General features: G+C 35.5%; 1 protein-coding gene across 2 annotated transcripts in view; it reads left to right on the top strand.

Moving 5' to 3' along the window:
• LOC108500363 (contactin-associated protein-like 4) overlaps window positions 1-9,335 on the top strand; it is a 202,462-nt gene extending 193,127 nt beyond the window's left edge. The window contains exons 22-24 of one of the 2 annotated variants that reach the window (XM_017821228.1): window positions 2,347-2,565; window positions 2,932-3,003; window positions 5,821-9,335. In XM_017821228.1, coding sequence (XP_017676717.1) covers window positions 2,347-2,565; window positions 2,932-3,003; window positions 5,821-6,014 — 485 coding nt within the window. In that variant the 3' untranslated portion in view covers window positions 6,015-9,335. The remainder of the gene's footprint in view (window positions 1-2,346; window positions 2,566-2,931; window positions 3,004-5,820) is intronic. The other variant, XM_017821229.1, reaches the window with a different exon arrangement.
• Window positions 9,336-23,906: the final 14,571 nt, after the last annotated feature.

Below are 23,906 nucleotides of genomic sequence, written 5' to 3'. Positions count from 1 at the left end.
TTTCAATTCTGAAAAATAGAAATACATGTTTTTGAAATGTAGGTTTTATTTATAGAACTTACAGTCCAGAAAGGAACTGGTATGTAGATGTGTATAAAGAATGGAAAAATAATGATCATTTAAACATAATTCTAAAGCAGTACTGGGTGAAATTTAAAGTACTAGAAGAAAATGTTTCCTAATCCCAGAAATTGATGATAAAAATGAATCAGGTATTTAATTTATTTTTTTTCTCAATGACTTTTGAATGACTTTGGGAATCTGGAGAGGTGCCAGCTGACAGGAGCATGTCTAATGTTATCCTGATTGTCAAGAGGGGCAAGAAGATTGACCCTGGAAACTACAGGCCTGTCAGTCTCACTTCAGTGCCTGATAAAATTATGGAGAAGATTATTCTAGAAAGTATTGAAAAACACCTGAAGGACAAAGCAGTCATCAGTCACAGCCAGCAGGACTTCATGAGGCAAGAGTCCTGCTTGTCGGGCTTAATTTCCTTTAATGACAAGATAACTCACCCAGTTGATCAAGGGAAGCCAGTTGATGTAATCTCCTTGGATTTCAGTGAAGTTTTTGACAATGTCTGTCACAGGATCCTTCGGATAAAATCGACTGGTCACTGGTGGGATTCCACACATTAGGCCCAGTGCTCTTCAACAGCTTCATAAATGCTTGGATGCAGGGCTTAAAGGAGTACTAAGTTTGCCGATGATACTGGATTGGGAAGAGCAAACAAAGTGCTATAAAGATACTTAAGGATGCATAACTACAGTTTACTATAATACACAGTCTCCAATAAACAACTTGTGTTTTATGTGTCATTTTCAGTCAATTTTTCACTTTAGCACTGAAGTGGAGAATGGTTGTCTTCCCTTTTATCATCAAGATTGCTTGATCTAATAAAAAGTTTTACTTTATCACAGCAGTATTTTCTAATTAAGGAGTCAAGCGAACTGAAAGGATTTAAAATATCTAATTTCCTTTCATATTATACACATACAATATTTAATAAATTATTCGTGTAGGAAACTAAAAAATAATACAAACCACTCTAATCCTGAAGTTTTCAATCCTACATATAGTTAGAGATATGTATTTTTATTGCAAGGGGTTTGGGAGGATGTTTGTTTGCCACCTCAATGTTAATCTTTTTCTTAAAACATCCAACCCTAGCAGATCCCTCAGTGCATAGAGGCAATCACCACAAACAGATGTAAAGAGAAAAGAGGCAGTTAAACAGCCAAATTTTATGTGCACCATCGGTGTAGGTGAGCAGACTTTTGGCTAACATCCATCTATGTAATGATATATCATCGTTGCAATAAGCAGAGAGCAGATGAGGAAAATGCTGCTGTGTGATTTTGCAAAGTTCTACAAAAACGCATTAACCACTTTTTCAACATTAACCTGCATTTTACTGAGGATTGCACTGTATGTTGGTACTTAAAATTGTTATGGGAGCCATTGTAAAGATCACAACTTCATTTGTGGGTTCTAGGGTAGGCTGGAGGTGGAAATGAATGGGATGAAATTCCCATTTTATTTTCAAAACCTTGAAAATTGACTTCCCTTGTGAGTCCACTTTGAATACCCAGTACTTCCAGATTCTTTGTTTAAATTAGAACTACCAGAGTAAATAAATGGCTTGTTTTCCACATCAAAAGTAACGCATTAGTGAGCATTGCCTGGTGAATAAATAGAGTTCTGACATGCTGTGTACATGCATTCAGAAAGGCAGCTCTAGAGATAAGGTGAGGAGGTATAGGGTTTTTTCCTCTCCCTTTTTGGGAAAAATAATGATATCATATTTTAAAATGTATAGTGAATTGGAACCTATTCATTTTTTAAAATTTCACAGAAAATATCTTGATGAGTTTCCAGAATCTGAGATCTTCAAAGAGTTTTTGTTTTGATAGACTGTCATGATGGCATGGAGTAGATACATGAATCTGTGGAAGAAATATGTTCCTTATGAGAAGGAATCTAATAAAATGTATTTTTAAAGGATGCATGCTGTACCCTTATATTTTTGCAGAATGAAAAAGTGCTGCATTTTAATTTAAATATTTTAGTTACATTGGAAACCTTTTGCTTTGGAACTTGCTCTTGTAATTTAAAAATATATCCCTTAGCAAATTAGCAATTATCATCTGTTAAAAAAAAAAAAGCGGGGTTGAAGCCTGTCTTTTCATAAAGACAGGCAAGAAAGGGATTCAGTGAATCTACATGTGTTGCTGCAACTCAGATATGCTCAGAGGAACACAGGTTAATTATTAATTTATTCTTCTGTCGCTTTATTTTGTACATTTGTGCTGTGATTAATTGTATTCTGTTCCTTTTGATTAACAGAGAGCGGCGACGTAGACGAGGAGACGATGAAGGCAAACTCTCAGGGGTTTATTGGATGTCTCTCTTCGGTGCAGTTCAACCACATTGCTCCTTTGAAGGCTGCACTGCACCACAGCAGCTCAGCCCCTGTCATTGTAAAGGGACATTTCACTGAATCCAACTGTGGGACTTTAGCTGGAGCTGACTCGACATCAAGTGAAACAACCCATTCATTTGCAGGTAGCGTGTGATTATCACTTCCTCTGATCTCTGAAGCAAAATCTAAATAAGAACACTCATGACCTGAATCACAACTTACTTGTTATTTTTCCATGTGGGTTAATTTCTCAGGAGTAGCTTAAAAATAATTCTCTTTCATATGTACTTGCTTCCTTTTCTCTAGCCCTTATCTATTCATCTGAATGTTTACATTTCTCTTTTTATCTCTGCAAAGTGTCACCTACATCACTGTTCTTCTTTGCATGCTTACTGACCCACACTACTGCCTCTGTAGCATATTGTAAGTGAGCTTGTAACCATGTGAGAATTTCTTGAAGACCTTTCTCTGTCTGTCATTTTCTTTCTTTTTTTTTTCTTCTGCTGCAGATCACTCTGGACCAATAGATGAAGGAAAGCCCTTAGCTAATGCAATCAGAAGTGACTCTGCAATTATTGGAGGTAATAGGGACTATAAAAACTCTGCAGGAACCTTGTTTTTTTTCTAACTGTGAGTCTTTCAATGCTGAAGTCAGTTTAGCTTTATGCTCATAAAGAAACCAGTAGAAAGCCTTCATTTTATTACAACTGGTGGACACACAAAAGTCAAGCACTGTTGTAAAAGGCAATTGATAGCTCTCATATTTTCTTATTACATAAATTCGTGCCATCACTGTTTCCATATATTGGAACAGTCTGCTGAAAAATAAGACAGTAAGAACAGTTTTCCAATCTGAATAATACTGGTGTCTGTGACTTAAAAATGTGCTTGGATTTGTCATGACAAATAGCATATATTTAGGACAGAGCTATCTTTTCTTCTTGACTTTGCCAAAAAATTACCTTTTGTTACACGGTCAAGTTCAAAATCTTCTTTAATAGGTCTGAACAATAAAGAGTTTTTCTTCAGAAAATGAGGTTTAACACTGTTTGAATCAATCCTTTGACAGTCTGAGGAAGTTTCATCCTGGTTTCCTATTTGGAAAGCAATGTACTCATGGACAGACTATCACTTCCACTGATTTACAGCTTAAAAACAAAATGCATGTTAAAATAATAATACTAATAAAAAAAATAACTGTTGATTTGGAGTATCATTTCTCCTCCATTTTCTTCCTATTTCTTTTGGTCACTTCAATCAGCTCAAATAGAACTACAAAGGATCACCCACGAACTTTTTCCAAAACATTTTTTTTTTTTTTTAAACAGAGGAATAAAGACAGAACCATGTAGAGTTCAGTTACTCCTAAAGTGACTATAGGGACAAAGGGACAGTTTGGGATTGGGAAACCTCTGGAGAATTTAAACTCCTGTCACCACTATTGCAGGAAGTAAATGTCTACGTTATTTCAGTATTTTTCTTTCAAGGAATAGTATTGTCTCCTGTGACAATCATCCCCTGTGAGAATTTCTGGTAGTATTTCTTCTGTTGGAAGGAGGTGAGGAAAAAAACCAAACAAACCTGGTTTTTATCATTAAGATGATGTTTTCACAGGGTAATTCACTGTTTCAATTTGCATTAGTTATCCTGACACAAAGAAGGCAGTGGGATGAAAAGGTCATCCCCTCCATCTTTTAAATTCTGAAAAGGTTTACTTCCTAAGAGTTTTTAAAGCCTTAGCAGACAAATGAAATAGTGGAATTTAGCTGAATAAGACTGTCAAGGCTTCTCAACGAGGTTAAAAGTGTTTATCTCTGTGGAAGGTGAAGTTAAGAACTTGCAGTCACCTGTGTGTCTGTCATTTAAATAATAATACCTGCTATGGTTAGGGCATGCCCAAAGCATACTGCATGATCAGTGACCTTTAACACAGTCATACCAAAGATACTAAAATAAGAGATAATAAAGTGTAGAAGCTTCCTTACTTGTAAAGTGATACTTATGTCCATATAATTTTATATACACAAAATTCTTTTACCACAGAATTCAGCGAGATCAGAATTTAATAATATTGTTTCTGAGCTCTTTATATGTCTAATTTTGTCAAAACTTGCTTTACTGAAAAGATGAGTATTATTTCACATAAATATCTCTATTTAAAGTCACTGCGTACTAGGTGACTTAGTATTGGTGGGGATCTTTAAATGTACTAACAACAAAGTAATTTTTTGCCTTCAATTTACAGTAGTTACAATATTTTTAAGATAATAGCAACCTTACCATTTTGTTAAACACATTTGGGAATATACATTCACAATTTTTCTGCTGCTTAACCATGTTTGTTTAAAGTCAAAACAAAGCAAGCTCTACAACATTCAGTAAAAGCTTAAAGTACCCTTAAATGAGTGTAACTGAGAATGGTACCAGTTCAGCTACTTCACACAAAGCAAGTCTATAGAAAAACTCTTACAGGGAGCATCTACTGTGATTGTGAAATTAAAGGACTGTTCTATATAATCTAAATAAGAGCAAGATTAACTCATACTGTAAAGTCCATTTCAGAGAAGCAGATACCATACAAAAAATTTTACATTCCTACAATGATGGATGGATGCTCCCATTAAAGAACAAGCAAAATGACATGTGCTGAATTTTGGATGGTCTGTTTCTGTTTAGAGTGCTAAGAGACTTTGTATTTTTGTTTTTCTTGCAGTAGTGGCCAAGTTTTGCAGCATATTGTCCCTTCATCTAGTACAGCTGCTCCACTGCATTGCAACCATTTTCCAGGCTGCTTATTGCTTTTTCTCTCCCAACAGCCTAGTCTTGCTTTCTGCCTCTTTGGCAAACATGATCTGTCTCCCTTATGTTTCATTTCCCCTCAAATTCCTCTCCTGCCCACCCTCTGACTCGTGAACCTAAGGGTATGAGCCCATCATGACAGCAAGAATGAGGAAGAGGGGAGATGAGCGGGAAGTCTGTAAGATCATGCTTATCTCAGTGGGAAGTATCTCTCTTTACTGTTCCTGATCTGCAGTGCCTTGAGTGGGGAGCCTGGCAGAGATCCAGCACCTGACTGTGAAGGAGGAAAAGAAACCCTCTCATCCACAGCACCCTAAGGCCCCTACTGGTCTTCCACTTGAAAGTTTCAAAAATTACAGTTTTCTGTGGACTTTCTGTTTTTATTATTAATGGTGTGCAATATTTCAAAACAATCACCATGAAGCTTAGACTACAGTGCTGGCTCTGATTTGAAACCAGTTATGGCTTCTTATTACCCTGCAAGCCCTTCCATTATGTGATGTAGTCATTCCTTCTTTGTCCTGCTCTCTAGCCCACATGTTATTTATTATTTGCCTGTCCTTTATCATGACTTTTTTTTTTCTCTTTTCTCCTTCTAGGTGTGATAGCAGTTGTGATATTCATCCTGCTTTGCATCACAGCCATAGCCATACGCATTTATAAAAAAAAAGGCATGTACTCAAAAAACGAGGCAAAAGGATCTGAAAATGAAGACAGTGCTGAATCTGCATTGAAAAGTGAGCTCAGCATGCAAAACACAGCCAATGAAAATCAAAAGGAATATTTCTTCTGATGTCATTAGTGGTTTAATCGAATATAATAATGTGACTGTCTGACTTTCTTGCTAAGCCAGGGGTTCTCACTGGACAGAAAAAGCTCTTGCACACTACACTAAATGCAATGGATTTGAGACTTGCTGTACTCCATATGTTCAGTCTCAGTGATTGCTGTAGGGGGCCTCTTTAAATGACATGCATTCCTTAGCTATTATACCGTAAATGCATTTTATGTAACAGTGACTTAGATATTGTAACCAACTTCATCGGTGGTAGTTTCCGACTGTTCTGATGTGACCTTCTACAACTGAAGTTTAATGTACACACTTAATATGATTTTTGAATGGGAAAATTGTCATGAGGTTATTCCTATCCTTTTTCTTTAAAATTTGATTCAGAGGTTTTGTTCGAGGTAAAGGGTGGATTCTAATACTTTGTGTTACTAAAGAAATTCTGCTGTGCTGCGTTGTGGTGATCCCTCTTCCTTCCTCAAACAAAAATGCCTTTTGAACTGCTGTTAGCTGGTGTCAGCATCTGCTTGTGAGCCATGGTATTTGGTGTCCAAAACAAACTGTATTTATTTCCCCTGGGATTTGACCGATATCATCATTATCCCTTCTTTTTGGCAAGCTTAGCAGAACTGAAGGGTATAAAATGTGTTGAAATGTCTTAAAATCTTTTTGGCAACAGGTTTTCCATTATGGTCAAGTGATGGCACCAAGAGACTCATGCACATTCTGGGCATTTTAAATAAAACTGGGGCAGGGGGGGAAGCAAAATTTTTTCTTGGAAAGATCAAGTAATAATCTAAAAATAGTTAAATTAGCATGAGTAAAAACACAAAAAAGAGGATCAAGGTTATTGCCCCTGGAAATCAATAATATTGCTTCTGTCAGGAAGTAATGCTCTGTGCACTGTCTGGGATGTATTCTCTTGAAATGTTGTATCTGTGACCTGATCCAGACCTCAAGAATAAGTATTTCTAAATTATAGAAATTATACAGTGTCTGCTACATGAATACTTTTGTGCTTCACTCTTAACAGTACCTACTATACCTTTTTGAGATAAGGTCTGATTATACAAACTCAAAATTAAACAGGTGCTTGCTGTCCTGACAGAGGAAATGAAAGCTGTCCATGATATTGTACAAACAAATTGTTAAATATGAAGGCTACGTTTAAGTTGTCTAAACAGAAGATTGTAAGGTCACTTTAGATACCATAGGATATCTGAAATACCCATGTGGCTGGACACGAATGTCACAGATTCTGCAGAAGTCATGTCTTTTGAAAAGACACATGCAGGAGTTGGGTAGAAGGCATCATAAATGGCATTAGATACCAATATGTAGGTAACTGACCCACACACAAAACATTTTTTGGTTTCCTCCAGTCAGATGACCAGGTGCCTAGGGCTTGGGTCTGAGAAAACCAACAGGAATTCTGTGACCTTGTAGACTTGAGTTTAAAATTTAAGCATCTTTCACAATTGATTTTTTTATCTGCTTCCATTGGAAGCAATAATAACAGTCTTCTCACTGGTCATTTAGTGAGAAGAATCAAAACTAGACCCTAGGTTGTGAAGTTTAGAAAATATTTATCATAGATGTCCAAGAACATTATAAAGATATAGAAACCAGACATGGTATGCCAAAACCTTTAATATGTAGATTTCTTTACATAAATGGTAATTGTAAATATAAATGTTCTGCAGATCTTTTTGTTTAAAACCTATTTTATTCCATCAGTCTTTACTTTCTATGTTCAGATTTCTACCTTTGCTTTCTACTTCCTCCTATACAGGGGGAACAATTCTTAGGAACAATTTATTTCCTTTTTGTTTTTGTTTTTTTTTGGGTGCCTGGATACTCTTCAATCATAAATTGTTAAAATTAACATGTAGTGCTTTCTTCTTCTCATTTTTGCAATTCTGTGTGCATCTCTGATGGATTAATCAGGTTGAGGATCCAGAACTGTATCCATGTTGTGCATATATTTAATGTATTCACTGATACAGTTTGGTCCCTGACAATAGGTCACTTTTAGAAAGGGTGGAACATGAGGAGGGAATAATATTGGACTATTCCCCATAAGTGATAAGGCTGAAAATACCCTGTTTGTGGATGAGGAGTGGAAGAGGTGAAAGCCTCCCATGAGCCATGAGAAGAAGACTTTGAATTGTTAAGTTTACTACTTTCAACCCTCTCACCTCTTTACTTTTATTTTAAAATTATGACTCCTGCTTTTCAAGGGTCTGACCTAAATTGCATTAAATTCAGGGGGAGCTCTTCCATGGACTTCTCTGCAACCAAACCCTCTTCATCTCAAGAGGTTTTCCCTTCCTGTTATAAGTGTGTCAGTATTCAACTTTTTATATCACTTATCAACAAGTCCATCGGCAGTGATAAGTCCCAGTGAACTCCATTTTTATCACTGTGGGATGGAGGAACCATGAGGGACAAAAACTTGTAAGACGATGTTGGTCACAGTACACCAAAGCAGATATTTTGATTTAATGATAAAGACAGACTGTCTTTTATCTTAACTCTCATATAAGAGTTGCTCATACTAACCTAATAAAGCCTAAATGTTACCCACAACAGGACAAGATGGAGGAATGTAAACCTAAGTTTTCAATCACTTTGTTTTACTTTTATTGCCTTGTAAAGTTTTATTGTATGTCTTCATGGAGAGAAAGGTCTCTTCCATTACTTTGTTTTCTTCCAAATGGATATTTTCTTTCTCTATTGCTCAGAATTTTTAAAAGCAACAGGAAGGGAAAAGCTGAGTAAAATCTCTATTTCACAGACTAGTTAAAAAAAGGGAGAGGGCAGTATAAATGATTCTGTGAGTGGCACGTTATTTCATTCAAAGACTTCTTTTAAAGCATTTTATTGTACGAAGGATGCTAAGAGGAAAAAGATAAATGGATTTTGTTGAATGCACATCTATCTGTAGATTTGTAGCATACAAAAATTATGTCTCTCTGAAGATGCAAATGCCCATTTTCACCTGTAGGAACAGTGATCATGTAGTTGTCACCTTAATCTAAAATATACATGTTCGAAGTCAATGAAGCAGCATTTTTTCATTTACTTGCTGCATTTCTATGGGGATAAAAAAAAAATGGTGGCACCGAAGTGCCCTAAAACGTCATAAAACATTGTGCTGTCCCTTTTTGGATTCTCTATTCCAATGTGTGACTTTTCACCTCACTGTTAATAAAGTCTTTTTAAAATAAAGTGAGGAAAATATTTTTAAAAAGAATTTGTATTAAAGGTTTAAAACTGACGACGATATACTGATTTTTTTTTTTAACAGTAAAAATATGTAGAAGTGCACATAATGTTTTGGTGAGTGTGGTTATTTATAGATATTTCTGAGCACTAATGTGACAAATTTGCTATGCATTGACACATTTTCCATGGCAAATATATTTTTTCTCAAGTATATTAGAAAATAAATGGCAGCATGTGTGCAAGTACATTTTTAAAACTCTGTGCGGGCGCTCACTACAAAGGCTTTATAATTATTTATGTACTCAACATTTAGCACATAAATGTGATTTAGTTAGGTTTTGGGAAAACATTTTCCAGTACCTCTACTGCTGTGTAAATGAAGAATATGTTATAAACCAAGTGTTCAACTTAACATGAACTGTAGTCGGAGTCAAAATAAATTTACGAAATCGTTATTCATGGCAGTGACATACAAGGGAAAAAGCATGTAAATGACAAATTCAGGCAGAATTCCTGAGAGGAATCAGCTGTAAAGATTAGAGTATACAGATTTAGGTTTAGATGCCAGGAAGCCTGCAGCACCAGTGTGGTATATAAAATCAGAAAATGAAACTATTGCAGGTCAGCGGAGGATTGATGGGAAAATACCCTTTTGAAATTTTTTTCAGAAGTAATTGTAGTTGTTTACACTCAAGGCAGAGATAGAGCTGTAGAAACTATGTGATGTTACAGGGAAAGGATGTTCTTTGTAACAGAAAAATATTTGCTAAGTCAGAAAACAATGCTGAAAAAGCACGTGCCCCAGTCTCTGGGTGCAGTGCACATTCTTTGGAGTGAGCATACAGAAGTGTGGCATAATTTTATCAAACTGAGACCCTAATTCTGCAGCCAAAAGTATGATGATTCCTTGGTGTTTCTGATCATTTAATGAGATTGCACATTATCAAGAAGGAACAAAAATGAAAAATCCTGCAGAAACTAGAGCTGAATGAAAAGGTGCATTTGTAAAGGTACAGAAGTAATTTCTCTTTCTTTCTTTTTTTTTTTTTTTGAGTACACACAAGACCATGCTTAAAAGAGTAAGGAAAAGAAAGGAAGTTCCCTTTAAATTTACAGAAGCCTTTTGGTGGTGGTGGTGCTAAGGAAAGAAAGGTATGATGGTTTTGAGTACAGAAATTGCTGAAGCTGCTAACACAAAAAAAGAGAAACAAAACCACAAAGGTTTGCTAAGAAATCATACTCATCCTTATTCTAGAAGGAGTGCCTGAAAATTAATTTTTGACAAGAACTAGCACTGTTCTTTGGATACATTTGCCAAACCTGTTAATCTTTGATATTCCCATTGTTAGGAAAGGAGTCAAACATCACATCACGGTGTCACCACGGAAAGATGGACCTTTCCTTTGAACACTGAACTAAAACCCCACTCGGGTTCAGGTGAATCCTTAATGCAGGATGAAATTTTGATGTTTGTAAGATTTCGTATAAATGGCACTTATTAAACAGCATGGTAAATCCACAGTAAAAATCTCTCTCAGCATATGAGCAAATGCATGTTCACACACATGTTCATTTAAGGGAGCTACGAAGTCAGTGCTAAGATTCTTTAAACTTCGCCATTCTCTTTTTATTATATATGATACTGAAAAACAGTCCAAAGTTCAGAACCATCCTCCATAATGTTGGGAAATATTCAATCCATTTCAAGAAAATGATTAACATTTTAAGTGTTTTTTCAACGGGGAGAAAAAAAAAAATTAGATTTTTAAGTTTCTTCCCGTATTGTAAGAGGTAGATGACCAGGCTCTGCCTGATAGAAGACAAAAGGTTATATCATCTCTCACACAGTGTGGTTTTTTGCTTGTGAGTTTGTTTTTTGGGTTCTTTTTTAATTATTTTTCCAGTAGTTACATCTAGGGCTTGAGAAACCATTTGACTGATAGCAAAATAAATGTCACACACACACACATGAAAATCACTACACTGCACAGTGTATTTAAGCTACTGTCTAATAAATGTCCTGAAAAAGCCCTAATTAATTAGTGGTCCTTTAATCAGCTAATATGTGCTTTACTAAATCAATTGAGGTATAGTTCTCCCAGTCAGTCATCTGGTTTTTAGGTAGCACCATGGCTCATGCATTTGGATTAGGTGAGTCAGTGGGCATCAACAAAAGATTCTTAAATCTGTAGAAGAAAAACAGATACTCAAAATCCTTCTGAAGTCCAAGAAAATTGAGGAAAAATTGTCATTGAGTTAATATAAAAAATGCATATATTATTCTGCAAACTCAGTGATACCAGCTAGGGCTTGGTAACCTTTGCATGTTATACTTCTTAACACAACACAGTGTTTTGGTTTTCTGACTTATTCTGATGTGTGCAAGAACTTGTTAATCCAAATACAATACAATATTTTGGAGCCTGATGAACTGATGACTTTCTGTTTTGAAAAGCAAAGGTGCCTTTCAAGCAATTTATAAGGCCAGTGATCATTCATCTGAAAGCAGCTGTCATAAAATCTGAATTAAAAAAGTAAAGTCTGCAAATGCATGCCTCAGTACATAATATAAATTCTGTGATGGACACCTGCCTATAAATTATTTGAGCAATTAACAGAATTTCAGCATACTTCTCCACGCTGTGTGGATTGAGCTCTGAGAAGTCCAAGAATATCTATCCCACCCTCAGATATATGGCCTTGAAAAAAGCCATTAACCTTTACACTTCATTTATACAATAAGAAGAATATACTGAAGTTTTGACTAACTTGCTGTATTCATGTTTGTGAAGACCTTAGAAGGTGGAAACCTTTATATAAATAGACAGCATGATAATAGAAATGAAACTCTATCTTTTATGTAGCAAAAAAGTATTATGGTAAGTCATATTAATTATCTATATTTATTTTAATACATTTATTTCAGGAGACAGATCTTTTTCTTTCAGACAGAAATAATACCATTTTCCTGTTCTTTTATGCATAGTGTGACTCATGAATAAAGAGGAGAAAACAGACCTTGGACTACTTGGTGTAGTATAGATTTGATTGCATGCCTTCTTATATCAGAAAATTAGAGCCCAGAACATTTTCATTTAACTGGGTGGAGGATAGTTGAAGTAAACAAAATAGGTGTCATATAGATAAACACAAAACATGAATTATAACACCACATCTACATTCTTACAAAATGTTTCCTGCTAATTGATTAGTTCAAAGGGAATACCTCCTGTAGATGTTTTAATGGAGCGGCATCTGCTTCATTAATCTTATTTGCTGCTATTTTTAATTATCATACAGGAAGTGTTCTAACCATGAGCAGTTGCTAGGCATACCATATTTTATTTTCTAGATGACAGGATAAAAAAATGTAGTGTTTTCCAGTATCTTTAAATCTATAGCACATACGAAGCACTCTCTATCTAGATAAAATGATTTTGTGTATTCTATATCAAGCAGCAAACATGATAGTAAACATACATTGGTGTGGTGTTTGGGGTTTGTTTTGGTTTGGTTTTCCTTTGTTTTATTTTTGGTTTTGCTTTTGTTTGGTGACCCACCCCACCCAAACACCCCTGCAGTAAACAGAAAATGGGTTGACAGTTTTAGGTTAACCATATCCTGCTTGTGAACAAAGTATTTTAAAAGGGCCCTATAGGATGTTAATATTTAATTTTAAAATTGTAGGAATTTAAATTAAAATTTAGTACATTTAAATTAAAATTTAGTACATTTAAATTTAAATGTACTAATTTAAAATTAGTAGTAATTCAGAATGTTTCAGTAGTAGCAGCCCCAAGATATAACCTTTCTATTTTTTAATCAAAAGTTATTAGTAAACACTATTTTAGTAAATACTCCATAGGAAACTCTCCTTATTCAGTGACACCAGAAACACCATCTCAAAACCAGTAACCACTCAGTCATGATCCCCTCACCATGGAAGTTGAAAAATTGTACCTGCAAAACCATTTGATATTTACTGGTAGGAACAGAAAACCCTTTAGCTGTTACCGTGTTTTTACTACAAAGCATAAAGGGCTTTATTCTCACAGAGCAAATGCTCTCCATAAAATTGACATTCAACTGGATTGTTTAGTGTCATCATCTGTAAATCAGCAACTCATATTTGAATTATTGGTGGTGTGTTGCTATGATTTTGCTGCTTTGATGTTCAAATTCAAAATATGTACATCTGATTCAAAGTTGTTTTTCAATAATTCATGTCATAAGCATAAAAATGCTGTGTTTCAGGTGTTTTACAGATAAAGTCAACTGGAAAGTAGCAGTTAAATATAGAATAGGATTTTTAAAATGTGTCATATGTTCCTTTACAGGACACATTTAGAAAGTTCATTTATTTTTACAGAACATACTGTGAGGGATTTATGATTTATTCCAAGAACACATAATAGGAAAGAAGGGCAACACTAATAGAAAAAGAGAGGAATATAAAACAGGAATTTCTTGATAAAACTGTTCTTAATAAAGTCCTGAGATTTTTCTTTTATGATACTCTTGTTACAGCTATTTCTCAATTCACATGAAATGCTTATTTGGGATCATGTCGTCGAGCTATATCAGCTTTAAATTATTTCTTTTGTAAGAACAAGCTAATTTTAGTTTCAGGTTGATATCTAGCTGTCTGTTTGCCTCAATAAAGTACTTCAATCTGTAAATTAAGCACAGCATGAAATGTCTAGTTATGTACCTCCTCTCTGCAAAATAATAGCAATAATTAACAGTCCCCTGAAACAGGAAGAGCTTTGAGTGTCTAGAGTTGCCTCCACAGTCTTATTTTATGATTACAAGTAAACCTATTTGGTTAGAATCTAATTAGGAAAGCATTAGTAAATGCTTGTTATTCAGTACTCTAGAATGCTTAAGTGCTATATTTGAGAAATGAAATGCTTTTTAAATTAGTCAAATAGTGCATATTATGGCTGTAATGCTGCCCTTGTGCAGTACCTGCCTGCCCACTGTTGCACTTACTAGTCATTAGCAGTCATTTCTCCATTACCAAATTCACCTTAGGGTTCTGTAGTATACTGTAATACCCTTAAAAACTACATCTTATTGTTTCACACTTGCCTTTCTTAATTCACCTAGGGATTTCCTTATTTTTTTACACCAGTGTTATGCTCATAGTCCATATAACTAGTGGAGAATCTATAATTGTAATTATATATAAGGTTGCTGCAGTAGAAACTGGTTCTCCACAAAGTGTCTGTTGTAACATGGGTTAGCTCACAAAGCTCTTGTGCTGTCACCCAACACATCTGTCCTATTTCCATCTTGCTGAACTGCATCCCTCCAAACTGCAGGCATTTCAGTGCCCCTGGGCTGAATTCATGGGAAAAACTCCTATCACCTGCCTTTGGTCCATGGATTTCCCAAGCCCAGGGTGACCCGTTCTAGCTGACCAAATATAATCAGTCGTGTAGCTCTTCTCTGCAGTTCCAGGGCCAGCTTGAAGCTGGGAGGAACTTCAAGCATACTGCTCTTTCTTCATTATTATTATTATTCTACATTATTTCTACATTGCATTATGCTGCAAGGCCACCTACAGCAGAGACATATGAATATGTCTCTCCGGGAAACTTTTTCTTATTTCATGCTCAATAAAAAGAATAAGGAAGTCAAGGCTGGCAACTTTTGCTTAGGCCCTGGAAAGGAGGCACACAGCCTGTCAGGCTGCCAGTAGGTAGGCTGCAGCCTGTCCTGTGCTGGCAGTGACCCTCTCTGTCCAGGGAGCTGGAGGGGAAGGTGAAAAGGAGGAACAGGAGCTAATGGTTCCTCCTGCTGGTAGTGGAGGAAGAAAACAGGTAATTTCTGGAAACAACGAAAAAAAAATTGGCAACTACGTAGCTCAGATGAGCACAGCTCTGTGCCCAGAGCAACGATGCAACACAGCCTCCCCTGAGCACATGATGCAGTGAGTACAGTACATTTGACAGGAAATTGCAGTTAAATAGTTTTTTAAACAATACCACTGATGCCTTAAGATTCTTCTAGTTTTTTTGTTTTTTCTCATTTTTATAAGCTTTATAAGTAGTTATATAAGTAGAAGTAGATTTTAGAAGCAGCAGCCCTTATTCCTTTACCCTTTAGCACAGCAGTTTACACATTCCTCAACCCCTACATACCCCATTCCATGCTCCCATATCGATATCCCCTGAATTCCAGTAGAAAATCTTTAGTCCCTCTTTAAAAATAGGCCCTTTTGTTTAAGGACATTTGTGCCTTGGCCTGAACTGCAAGAGTACGGTGAAGAACTGGGTGACCATGTACCCTTTGTGCTCTGAAGAAGATGAAGATGATGAAGAAAAGCCCCCAGCCCCAATTCCAAGGGGGTGGGACAGGGATGGACCAGGGAAAAAGCTACGGGGTGAAAACACTTGGGATTGGACAAACAATATTATAAATTGTAACACCTGTACAAGACCAGGGGAGTCTTGTAATCTTATGCCTAGGCACAAATTAAACCCTTTTCTTATCTCATCTCCAATTAAACTGCTCTGCAGTTTTTTTTTCCTCAGCTCCTGCAGGCAACACCACCCTCAAATTTCCAGCCTGGTGTGGTATTGTTTAAGAAATCCAAAGGTAATGCTCTCTATTCATTGGGTCAGGTCAGTAAACTTACATCGTGCTAGCTGCTTACCTCCTGCTGAGAACCGAGACCTCTCACTCAAAACTGTTTGCTCTTGCTCCAGGAGACAAACATCAGACAGCACCCGGCTGTACTTCAGAGACAGCAATATGAGGCAAGAAAATAATACCTCGTAATGCCTTAAAAATGTGTTCCCAGAAGTCAGTCAATCCTCCCTCAGACAGGATAAGCAAGAGCTGATAAGTTGAAGCTGGAGAGGACCCCTAGAGGTCATCTGATCCTACTTTTGTACTCAAGCAAGGCCACCTTATGGCCAGTTGCCTGGAACCATGTCCAGATGGCTTTTAAAAGTTGCTAGGATGGAGACTTCAGAACCTCTTTCAGTAATATCTGACAGTGTGCTGTCACCCTCACAGTAAAAGTGCTTCCTGATCTTCGTGAAAACTGCCTCATGTATTACTTTACTGTGTCCTGTCCTGTCACTCTTCAGCACTTGAAAGAGCCTTCTTTAGACAGTCCTTTCAGCTATTAATGTGCATGGATGAGTTCCTCTCAGAGTATCCTCTTTGCCAGGTTGAATAGTTTTATGTCTTTCAGCTTCTCTTTGTGGTGTTGCCTTAAGAGATTACAGAAAAAAAGACTCTGGGCCAATTTAGTGTATAAGATAAGACAAAGAGAGTAGGTCCTTTAATCTCAGGCCTGAGGCCCAGGGAATACACATGAGGTGGGTGCCTCCAAACAGTGATTCTACAATTTAAGGTATTATCCCATCCAATCCCAGATTTATCTACCCTCTAGATCCTCTTCTCTGAAGTTCTGTGTTTGGAAGGATGCTTTGACTATGATGTATCTTATTGTTCAATCCAGGATGAAAATGTTCTTAAACAGAATGAAGGCCCACCTTGTGGGAAGTCTAAACACACTAACAGAATTTAGAGGGATTGATATGGAATGGGAAAAAGGGCTGGGTAAATGTGTAACTACTACGTTAAGGGTAAGGGATATAATACAGCTGCATTAAAATCTACATTCACTGTACGACTATTTCTAGAATCTATGAAAGCTAAAAAAATCAAAAAGACTTCCAAAGCCTTTCTTCGTGGCCCTTTCCTGGACTCTCCAAATTTTTCATTCAAAATGACAAAATTTAATTTATTGTAGTCAGAGCCTACATAAATATCTAACTGGGGTATATAAAAAAGATAGTGTTTCAGACAATGCATTCAAAAGAGAATGAGCAATCATTAGATTTCAGAGATATTTTTTCAATTGTCTGTCTGCCATAACTGAATGGTAGAATGAATAATAATGTTCTGATTTTTATTTCGACTGTGATCACATCTCTCACTTCTATTTTCTTTAAATTGGGATCTTCTCAGTATTAGAATTGATGTGGCTGCATGAGATGTAGGGAACAGCACTAGGCAAATGGCCACTACCTTTTTTCTTTATTTACGTTCTAGATGTCAGATTCTCCTTAACTTGTAGCTGATAAAATAAACCTGTGGCAATGACAAATCAAAGCATATCACACAGTACTGGGTTTTTCCAGTGTAAATTGTACAAATGTTCATCTTGCTGTAAACTTTTGATTGAGTTAGTTTTTGAATACGTTTCATATATCAAATTTTATGACACTGTTTCAACACAATGTAAAATTATATAGGTTACAATAAAAGGAAAAGTGACTTAAAAGCTAAAAGATAACCATGTTGAAAATAATGAGAGCAATATGTAATAACAGACTGTCAAATATCTAAATATCTTTAGGATATCAGGAACATAAGGTCAAAGAATAAAAAACGTTTAAACAAGTCAAAACACTCTAAGAAGTTTAAACATTCTTTTTTTTTTTTCCTAACAATATTTATTGTAAACTACCAGTCACAGCATTTCTTTAAAAAAAGGGCCTCAAGAGAAACACAAACTGTCTGATACAGTGTAAATAGCTTGCAGGGTAGTTGATATACATGCAGAGTTTAGGAGATTAGTATATCTGATGGTTGAATGATTCTAACAGTGCATTTCTCTGAACTGTGTATTCTTTATTTAATACATCATTCTTCCTGGATTTTTTTTTTTTTTTGAGTGATTTGCTTTGTCTTGTTTTATTGCCCACGATCTGGCAGAAAACTCAAACTGTCTACATTATTATTTTTATCTTGGAGGTGCTAAGAGATTCCAGCTTAGACAATGAACCTGTTGTGGTAATGGAAAAATACACACACATGCAGAGGTACAGTGTGAGATAGATAATGGCTGGAACACAGGAAAAACTGACAGGGCTGGAATTTGATCCCTTTGCTCCATTTCATCTCTTTAAGCACCTTCTAAATTTTTGTCCATGCACACAGAAAATTCTTTACTGCATTTGTCTTATATATTCATCATCTCCTCTAATTCAATAGATAGGAGATAGAATTGGATTGCATCTCCTCCAATGCAATATTTTCAAATATATAAAGTGAAAATATAAAAAACCCCACCTTTATGTTATAGCTGGTTCTAATTAAAATACTGCAAAAGGTTTTTTAATAATAAAACTAGAAAACTGTCATTAGCCACAGTTCTGAAACAGCAGGAAATAATATTAAAAATATTTTTTTGTGATGTCTCTGTATATTTCTCTATATTTCTCATTTTCTCAGAATGTTGGAAGTCACTTGTCAGTCAACTGGATTTTTGATGACTGAAGAAGCATTGAAAAGGATTTATAAAAACTGAGGGTGATAATGAGAACTTCATACGGATTAATTGCACCGATGGCCCACTCTCATCTGGGTGTGCCATTCAATATTTAGGGGAAGAGGGGCTTACTCATTTATTTCCTTTGTAATTCAGGAGTTGTTTCCTTGAAATGCAGTGGATATAAAGTTTTTATGTCTGACCTTCTATGTGAATGTGAGCTAAAACCATCAAGAAGTCGTCAATGGCAAAATCTGTTGTTGCTAGCACAATAATATCAGTTGTTTCTGGTTTTTTTTTAGTGCAGGCCATAGGCATTGTTTCACCTCGTGGTGAAAATATATATATTTTTAGATATATATATACTTCCAAAAATGATTATTTAAAAGAAAAACATCAAAACAATTATTCCATCTGTACGTTCAGGGCAAGAGAAGGAAGCATAAAACAGCTCAGATGGATACTTTCCTTTTTAAAGTGAATATGTGAACAGGAGCAGCAAAAATATAAGGGGTCTTTATACAGGTACAAGGCTGATAGAAATGAAATACAATTAATTGCCAATTATTCTTATTTAAGATCTAACACCTTTTTGTTGTCTCATCTTTTTGTCTTGTAATTTTAATGTTTACTTCTTTAAATTATTTGTTTGTTGCTTTTAATGTAGATAATTATTCTTAGACTGATTTGAGAATTCTTTGCTGAAGTGAAATTGCTAAGTTAATATTATAAACTGAGGACTTAGAGAACTACATAGGGCACATGTACACAACCAGTTCTTGACTTTACAGAAATATCTCTTTAACTTTGGAAAAGAATTCCACATGAACATTACCTTAGTAATTATTTCATGAAAGAAAATGTAAAGTAGTCATTAAAAAATAAAATGTGTTCCTCCACATTACTTTTCAATGAGTATGGAAGCTTAACAATGTAATTTTCTCTTTTGTAGGTAAAGTTTCTATTAACACAGACTTTAATCAATCTTTGAAGGCATCCCTTTAATATTCTGCTTAAAAAAAAAAGTCCAACTTATGGATCATGTATAGACTACAATAAGTTAACCACATTCCACGAGACTGTCATTTTTTCCTGTCTCTTTAAAGCTTCCCATCTATTCATTGTTGCTTCAAATGAACCACAAGGTTTTGTTTCCTGGAAACAGCACATTTTAAAGGAAGTACAGAGCCTGAACCGAGGAAAACTAGAAATAAAAGTAAGAATACTTTTCATGTACTTGCCCTTGTTTCTTTGGACAAGGAGCTGATAAATTTGTCTGCACATCTCTCTATCAGTTCTGTATATTCTCTAAAATATTATTCAGTTTTAAACCAAAAAAATAATGGAAGTTCTGATGGCATTCAGAAGGCTCAGGTGTGTAGAAAGCTAGCAGTGAAAAAAACTTAAAAAACCTCTTCCTTTTTTTTTAATGATCTTACATGAAATATGTATACATTTTATAATCTATAGTGAAACCACTTAACAGCAGTGAAGACCAAATATGATTGAGTTAACAAAGTGCCTTCAGCACATTTTCATGGGATTTAAAGTTCTCCTCAGAGCACCTACACATATCATATGCATGTACTAAAACTTGTAAATTGCATAAACTAGACATCAATAGTTCAAAAAGTGAATTTCTTTGCTAAATAAAGCACATAAGAAATCATAATGACAGACAACCTATCAGCCTCTGAGAAGTACTTATATAAAGAGTTTTAGACCAAGATTTTTGCAACATGAGAATCTTCTTTGGGGATTAAAATGAACTTGTCAGGGGTTTATGCATCCACCAGCTAAAAAAGAAATGCTTTGGAATCAAATCACCACAGCAGATTTAGTGACACTTATTGCAGCTCTAGCACTGAGCAGGAAGATGAAGCCTTGAAGAACCTCTTTTCCAGGGTCTGAGGCCTTTCTCATTTAATGTGCATTAAAAAGTGAAACAGTGTTTGGTGGTTATTCAGGCACATGCACAAAATGATCTGTGCTCTGCCAGAAAATATGAAAGCAAATTTACCAGTTCCTGTATCAGAACTGATTCAGTGCAGAGCAGAGACAGCCAAGGAATAGATGCCGAGGTTTTCAAGGAAAAGTTTGTGTAAGAGGTTGTACAAACTAGTACTAACACATCAGAGTGGAATAAAAATGTAGTAGTCTCCTGGTTCTATCCAAAGAAGGTTAAAATTCCACAACTTTAAGAAAGACTGAAAATGACAGAAAACACAAAATTGTCTGTATTTAGGATTTAATTGTCAAAGTTTCTTCATGGCCTCAACAACACACAGTCATATAAATTTTATATACATTATAAATATATAACAATTCAAGTCACGTGGTGTCTTGTTTTCTTGCCCCTGCTGTGCTTTTGTTTTGCCCCACTTGCACTGCATCCAAGGCAAAATAACTCTGGTTTCATGAGTTAAAGGTATCTTGAGATTAGGGGAGTCATGTTGATTTTGTAACTTTCTATCACTTAAAAAAGAAATCCATGCTTGCCTCAAACCTCCCCCCAGAAATGAGAGCTTTATTTTGAAAGACAAATTCCTTCACTCTGTGTGACTTCTAATGGAATTTCAAGTTTCTTAATACCATTAGGATTTTTATCTGTTTCTTACATAGAACAAAACTGTAGAAAACACTCTGTGTGACTAAGATAGAAACAGAAAGTGATTATTCTGTGAAGCAGTAGCCACAAACTGGGATTACTTGTAACACATCAGCATTAAAAAAAAATGTAGTGACGTGATTATAATATTCACTTTTCTTTTAGAATTGGCTTACTGATACAAGAGATAGAAAACACTCATGATAAAACTATGGCAACATAGCTTGTAGAGGTTCTGTTGTTAGCACTGCAGGTATTCTCATAAATAATGGCAACAAAAATGTGTTTTTCTCAGTACTGTTCCCCAGATTTCAAACACACAAGAGCAAAAGCCAAAGTAGCATGTCATGGTGCAAGGCGAGAGGGAGATGATCAAGGTGGGAGTTCAGCTGAATGTTTCACTTGCTTGCAGCCAGAACCATTTCCCTGTTATTGGAAGTGTCTTTCTCTGCCCCAGAGCAGACCTGGGAAGTAAGAACAAAGGTCACTGGGCTGCCTGCAGGGAGGAAAAAGTGATCTAAAAATAAAGGTAGTCTTTCAAACACTGGTACTTCCTAGTGGAAGTATTTTAGTTTTGCATGTCTTTAAAAATTTCCTCTTCTACTAATTTTCTCTCATTTCAGTTGCAAAATCTCAGAGGGGTTTTTGAGAGCTCACCCTTTGTTATGTTGACAGAGAATGTTTAAAAATGAAGTCAAACTGGCAAACTCTTCATTGCTGCTGTGAAATTCGGAGTGAGGGGCTGAGATATTTTTGTAGCTGAGAACTGACTTGTCTTGTGATGTAGCAAATAAATAATCCCACACAAAGACTTAGGCTAATGGGCTCCAAGGATAAAACCTGAAACAGAGTCCAGTTAAAGAATGCAGGCACTTGAGATGTGCTTGCAGGTCAGTAATGAGTCCTTGCCTCTGATCTTTCTACAGTGTCTAGGGACAAAATGCATTAATAAAGAATACCAGGGGTGGATGTACTATATGTTAATGCCGAGTCAAAGTTCACATAGTGGCAAATATGCAAGTATTTCAGTCAAAAATAATCAGATACTAGCTTATTTCCAGTTTCACAGTGTATAGGTTACAAGCTCTCAGGCAGCAGTAAAAAAAATACCCTGCTGTGCAGCCAGGGTCAGAAGGAAAAATAGATTATTATGCTTAACACCTTAAGGAGAGACATCAATATTGAAAATCTTTTTCTCAGCTAACCTTAATAGTACACAAATGGCCCTTGCAAGCAGTAATATCCCTATACCCTGGCTCTATACTCCAGACAAATTTCCAGACTCAGCTCAGTCTTTGGTACAAAAGCAGAAAGAAAGATATTTCAAATTCATTTTAGACAAGGACTCAAAGTCACCCTATAAAAAACATTTTAAAGCCCTTCTATTTTGCAGCTGAGAATCTGCAAATACATAAACCTCATTTGTCTATAGAGGATATTTTTTTTTATTTATGTCTTACTTAAAGAGGAGATACCGTAAAATATTAATTGGGAACTAGTAGCAAAAGGTCAATCAATTTTTTTCTTGCTAGAGAGGATTTAGCAACTTAAATGTGAACTGGAAAGAAAATATTTCTGTTCATTATTTGCTGACCCTTTACAAAACTGTCCTTATGTATTATATGTAGTAGATGGTTATATATATATAAACCACATAGTAGATACTGTGATGTTATAATGCTATCTAGTATATTGTATTTAAAATATATTGTGGTATTGTAAGATGATGCTGCACTGTTCTCTTTAAAGTACCAAGCAATTATTTCTGTTGTCATTATCAAAAGAAGAAGTGACATTTCCTAATGCAGGAAAATATGCAGAGTCAAATAGATTTTTGCAGCCTTGTATGTAAATGACCTCCACACTTTAAGGTCCTGGGATCGACTAGACTATTTGCTTAATTCATAATCATATTATTCAGTAGCTACTACAAAACACTGCAAAAAATAAAAGGAGATGTGTTTGAATCTTTTTCATTTCATTTTTGCAAAGTGTTAGTGTGCTATTTCTCTGGAAGAATACAGACTATGGTGCTAGATATTTCCAAAAATATTTACATTCTTTAGTCTAATTGTCTGATAAATTTTCATTACCCTTATAATAGATGAAAAAGTAGTAGGCCCAGGCAAGATACTTGGTTACAGAAGAGCTTATATTTCAGGTTAATCTAATAAATTTAAAAAAAAACATTCACTGTTAATCTCTGTCTAGGTTCAAGTTTCACTCTCAGTATGTTGCAAATGCAATGCTAAATATAAATATTCTTTGAATTTATAATGCAAAACTTTATTCCTTCAGATATAGAAAAAACCCTAACATTCTTGACAAGGCTATACAGTTTCTTCTGATCTATTTTTCTACTGGGTTAATTCCATATTTCACCATTCCTGCAGATTTACTGATTATCAGTTTGCTCCTGTTTTATAGCTTTGACATCTAGCTCTAATAATCTACACTCATAACTATAATACTGACAGCTGTTGAAGCAAGCAACTGATGCAATGTGGTTCAGTATAATATATTTAAATGTTGAACTGTTGCTTTTTAAGAACTTTATATATAATGACAAGAAACTATGTCACTAACTGAAATGTCATGTCCGTACTTAAACCTTACCAAAAGAAAAATAATCCTGTGATTTACTTGGTAGTTATCTAAAATTGCAAATAAGCATCTGGCAAGTCTTTATTACAGAAAATAAGGAAGAGGCAAAGCTTGTCAGGAGCTCTGTAGCCTTAAGCACAGACTTTAATGCATATATAGAGAG

Source organism: Lepidothrix coronata, unplaced genomic scaffold, assembly GCF_001604755.1.
Source record: "Lepidothrix coronata isolate B3197 unplaced genomic scaffold, Lepidothrix_coronata-1.0 Scaffold89, whole genome shotgun sequence".
NCBI classification, from domain to species: domain Eukaryota; kingdom Metazoa; phylum Chordata; class Aves; order Passeriformes; family Pipridae; genus Lepidothrix; species Lepidothrix coronata.
Note: the sequence above shows the minus strand (reverse complement) of the source record. Positions and strands in the feature narration are given on the sequence as shown.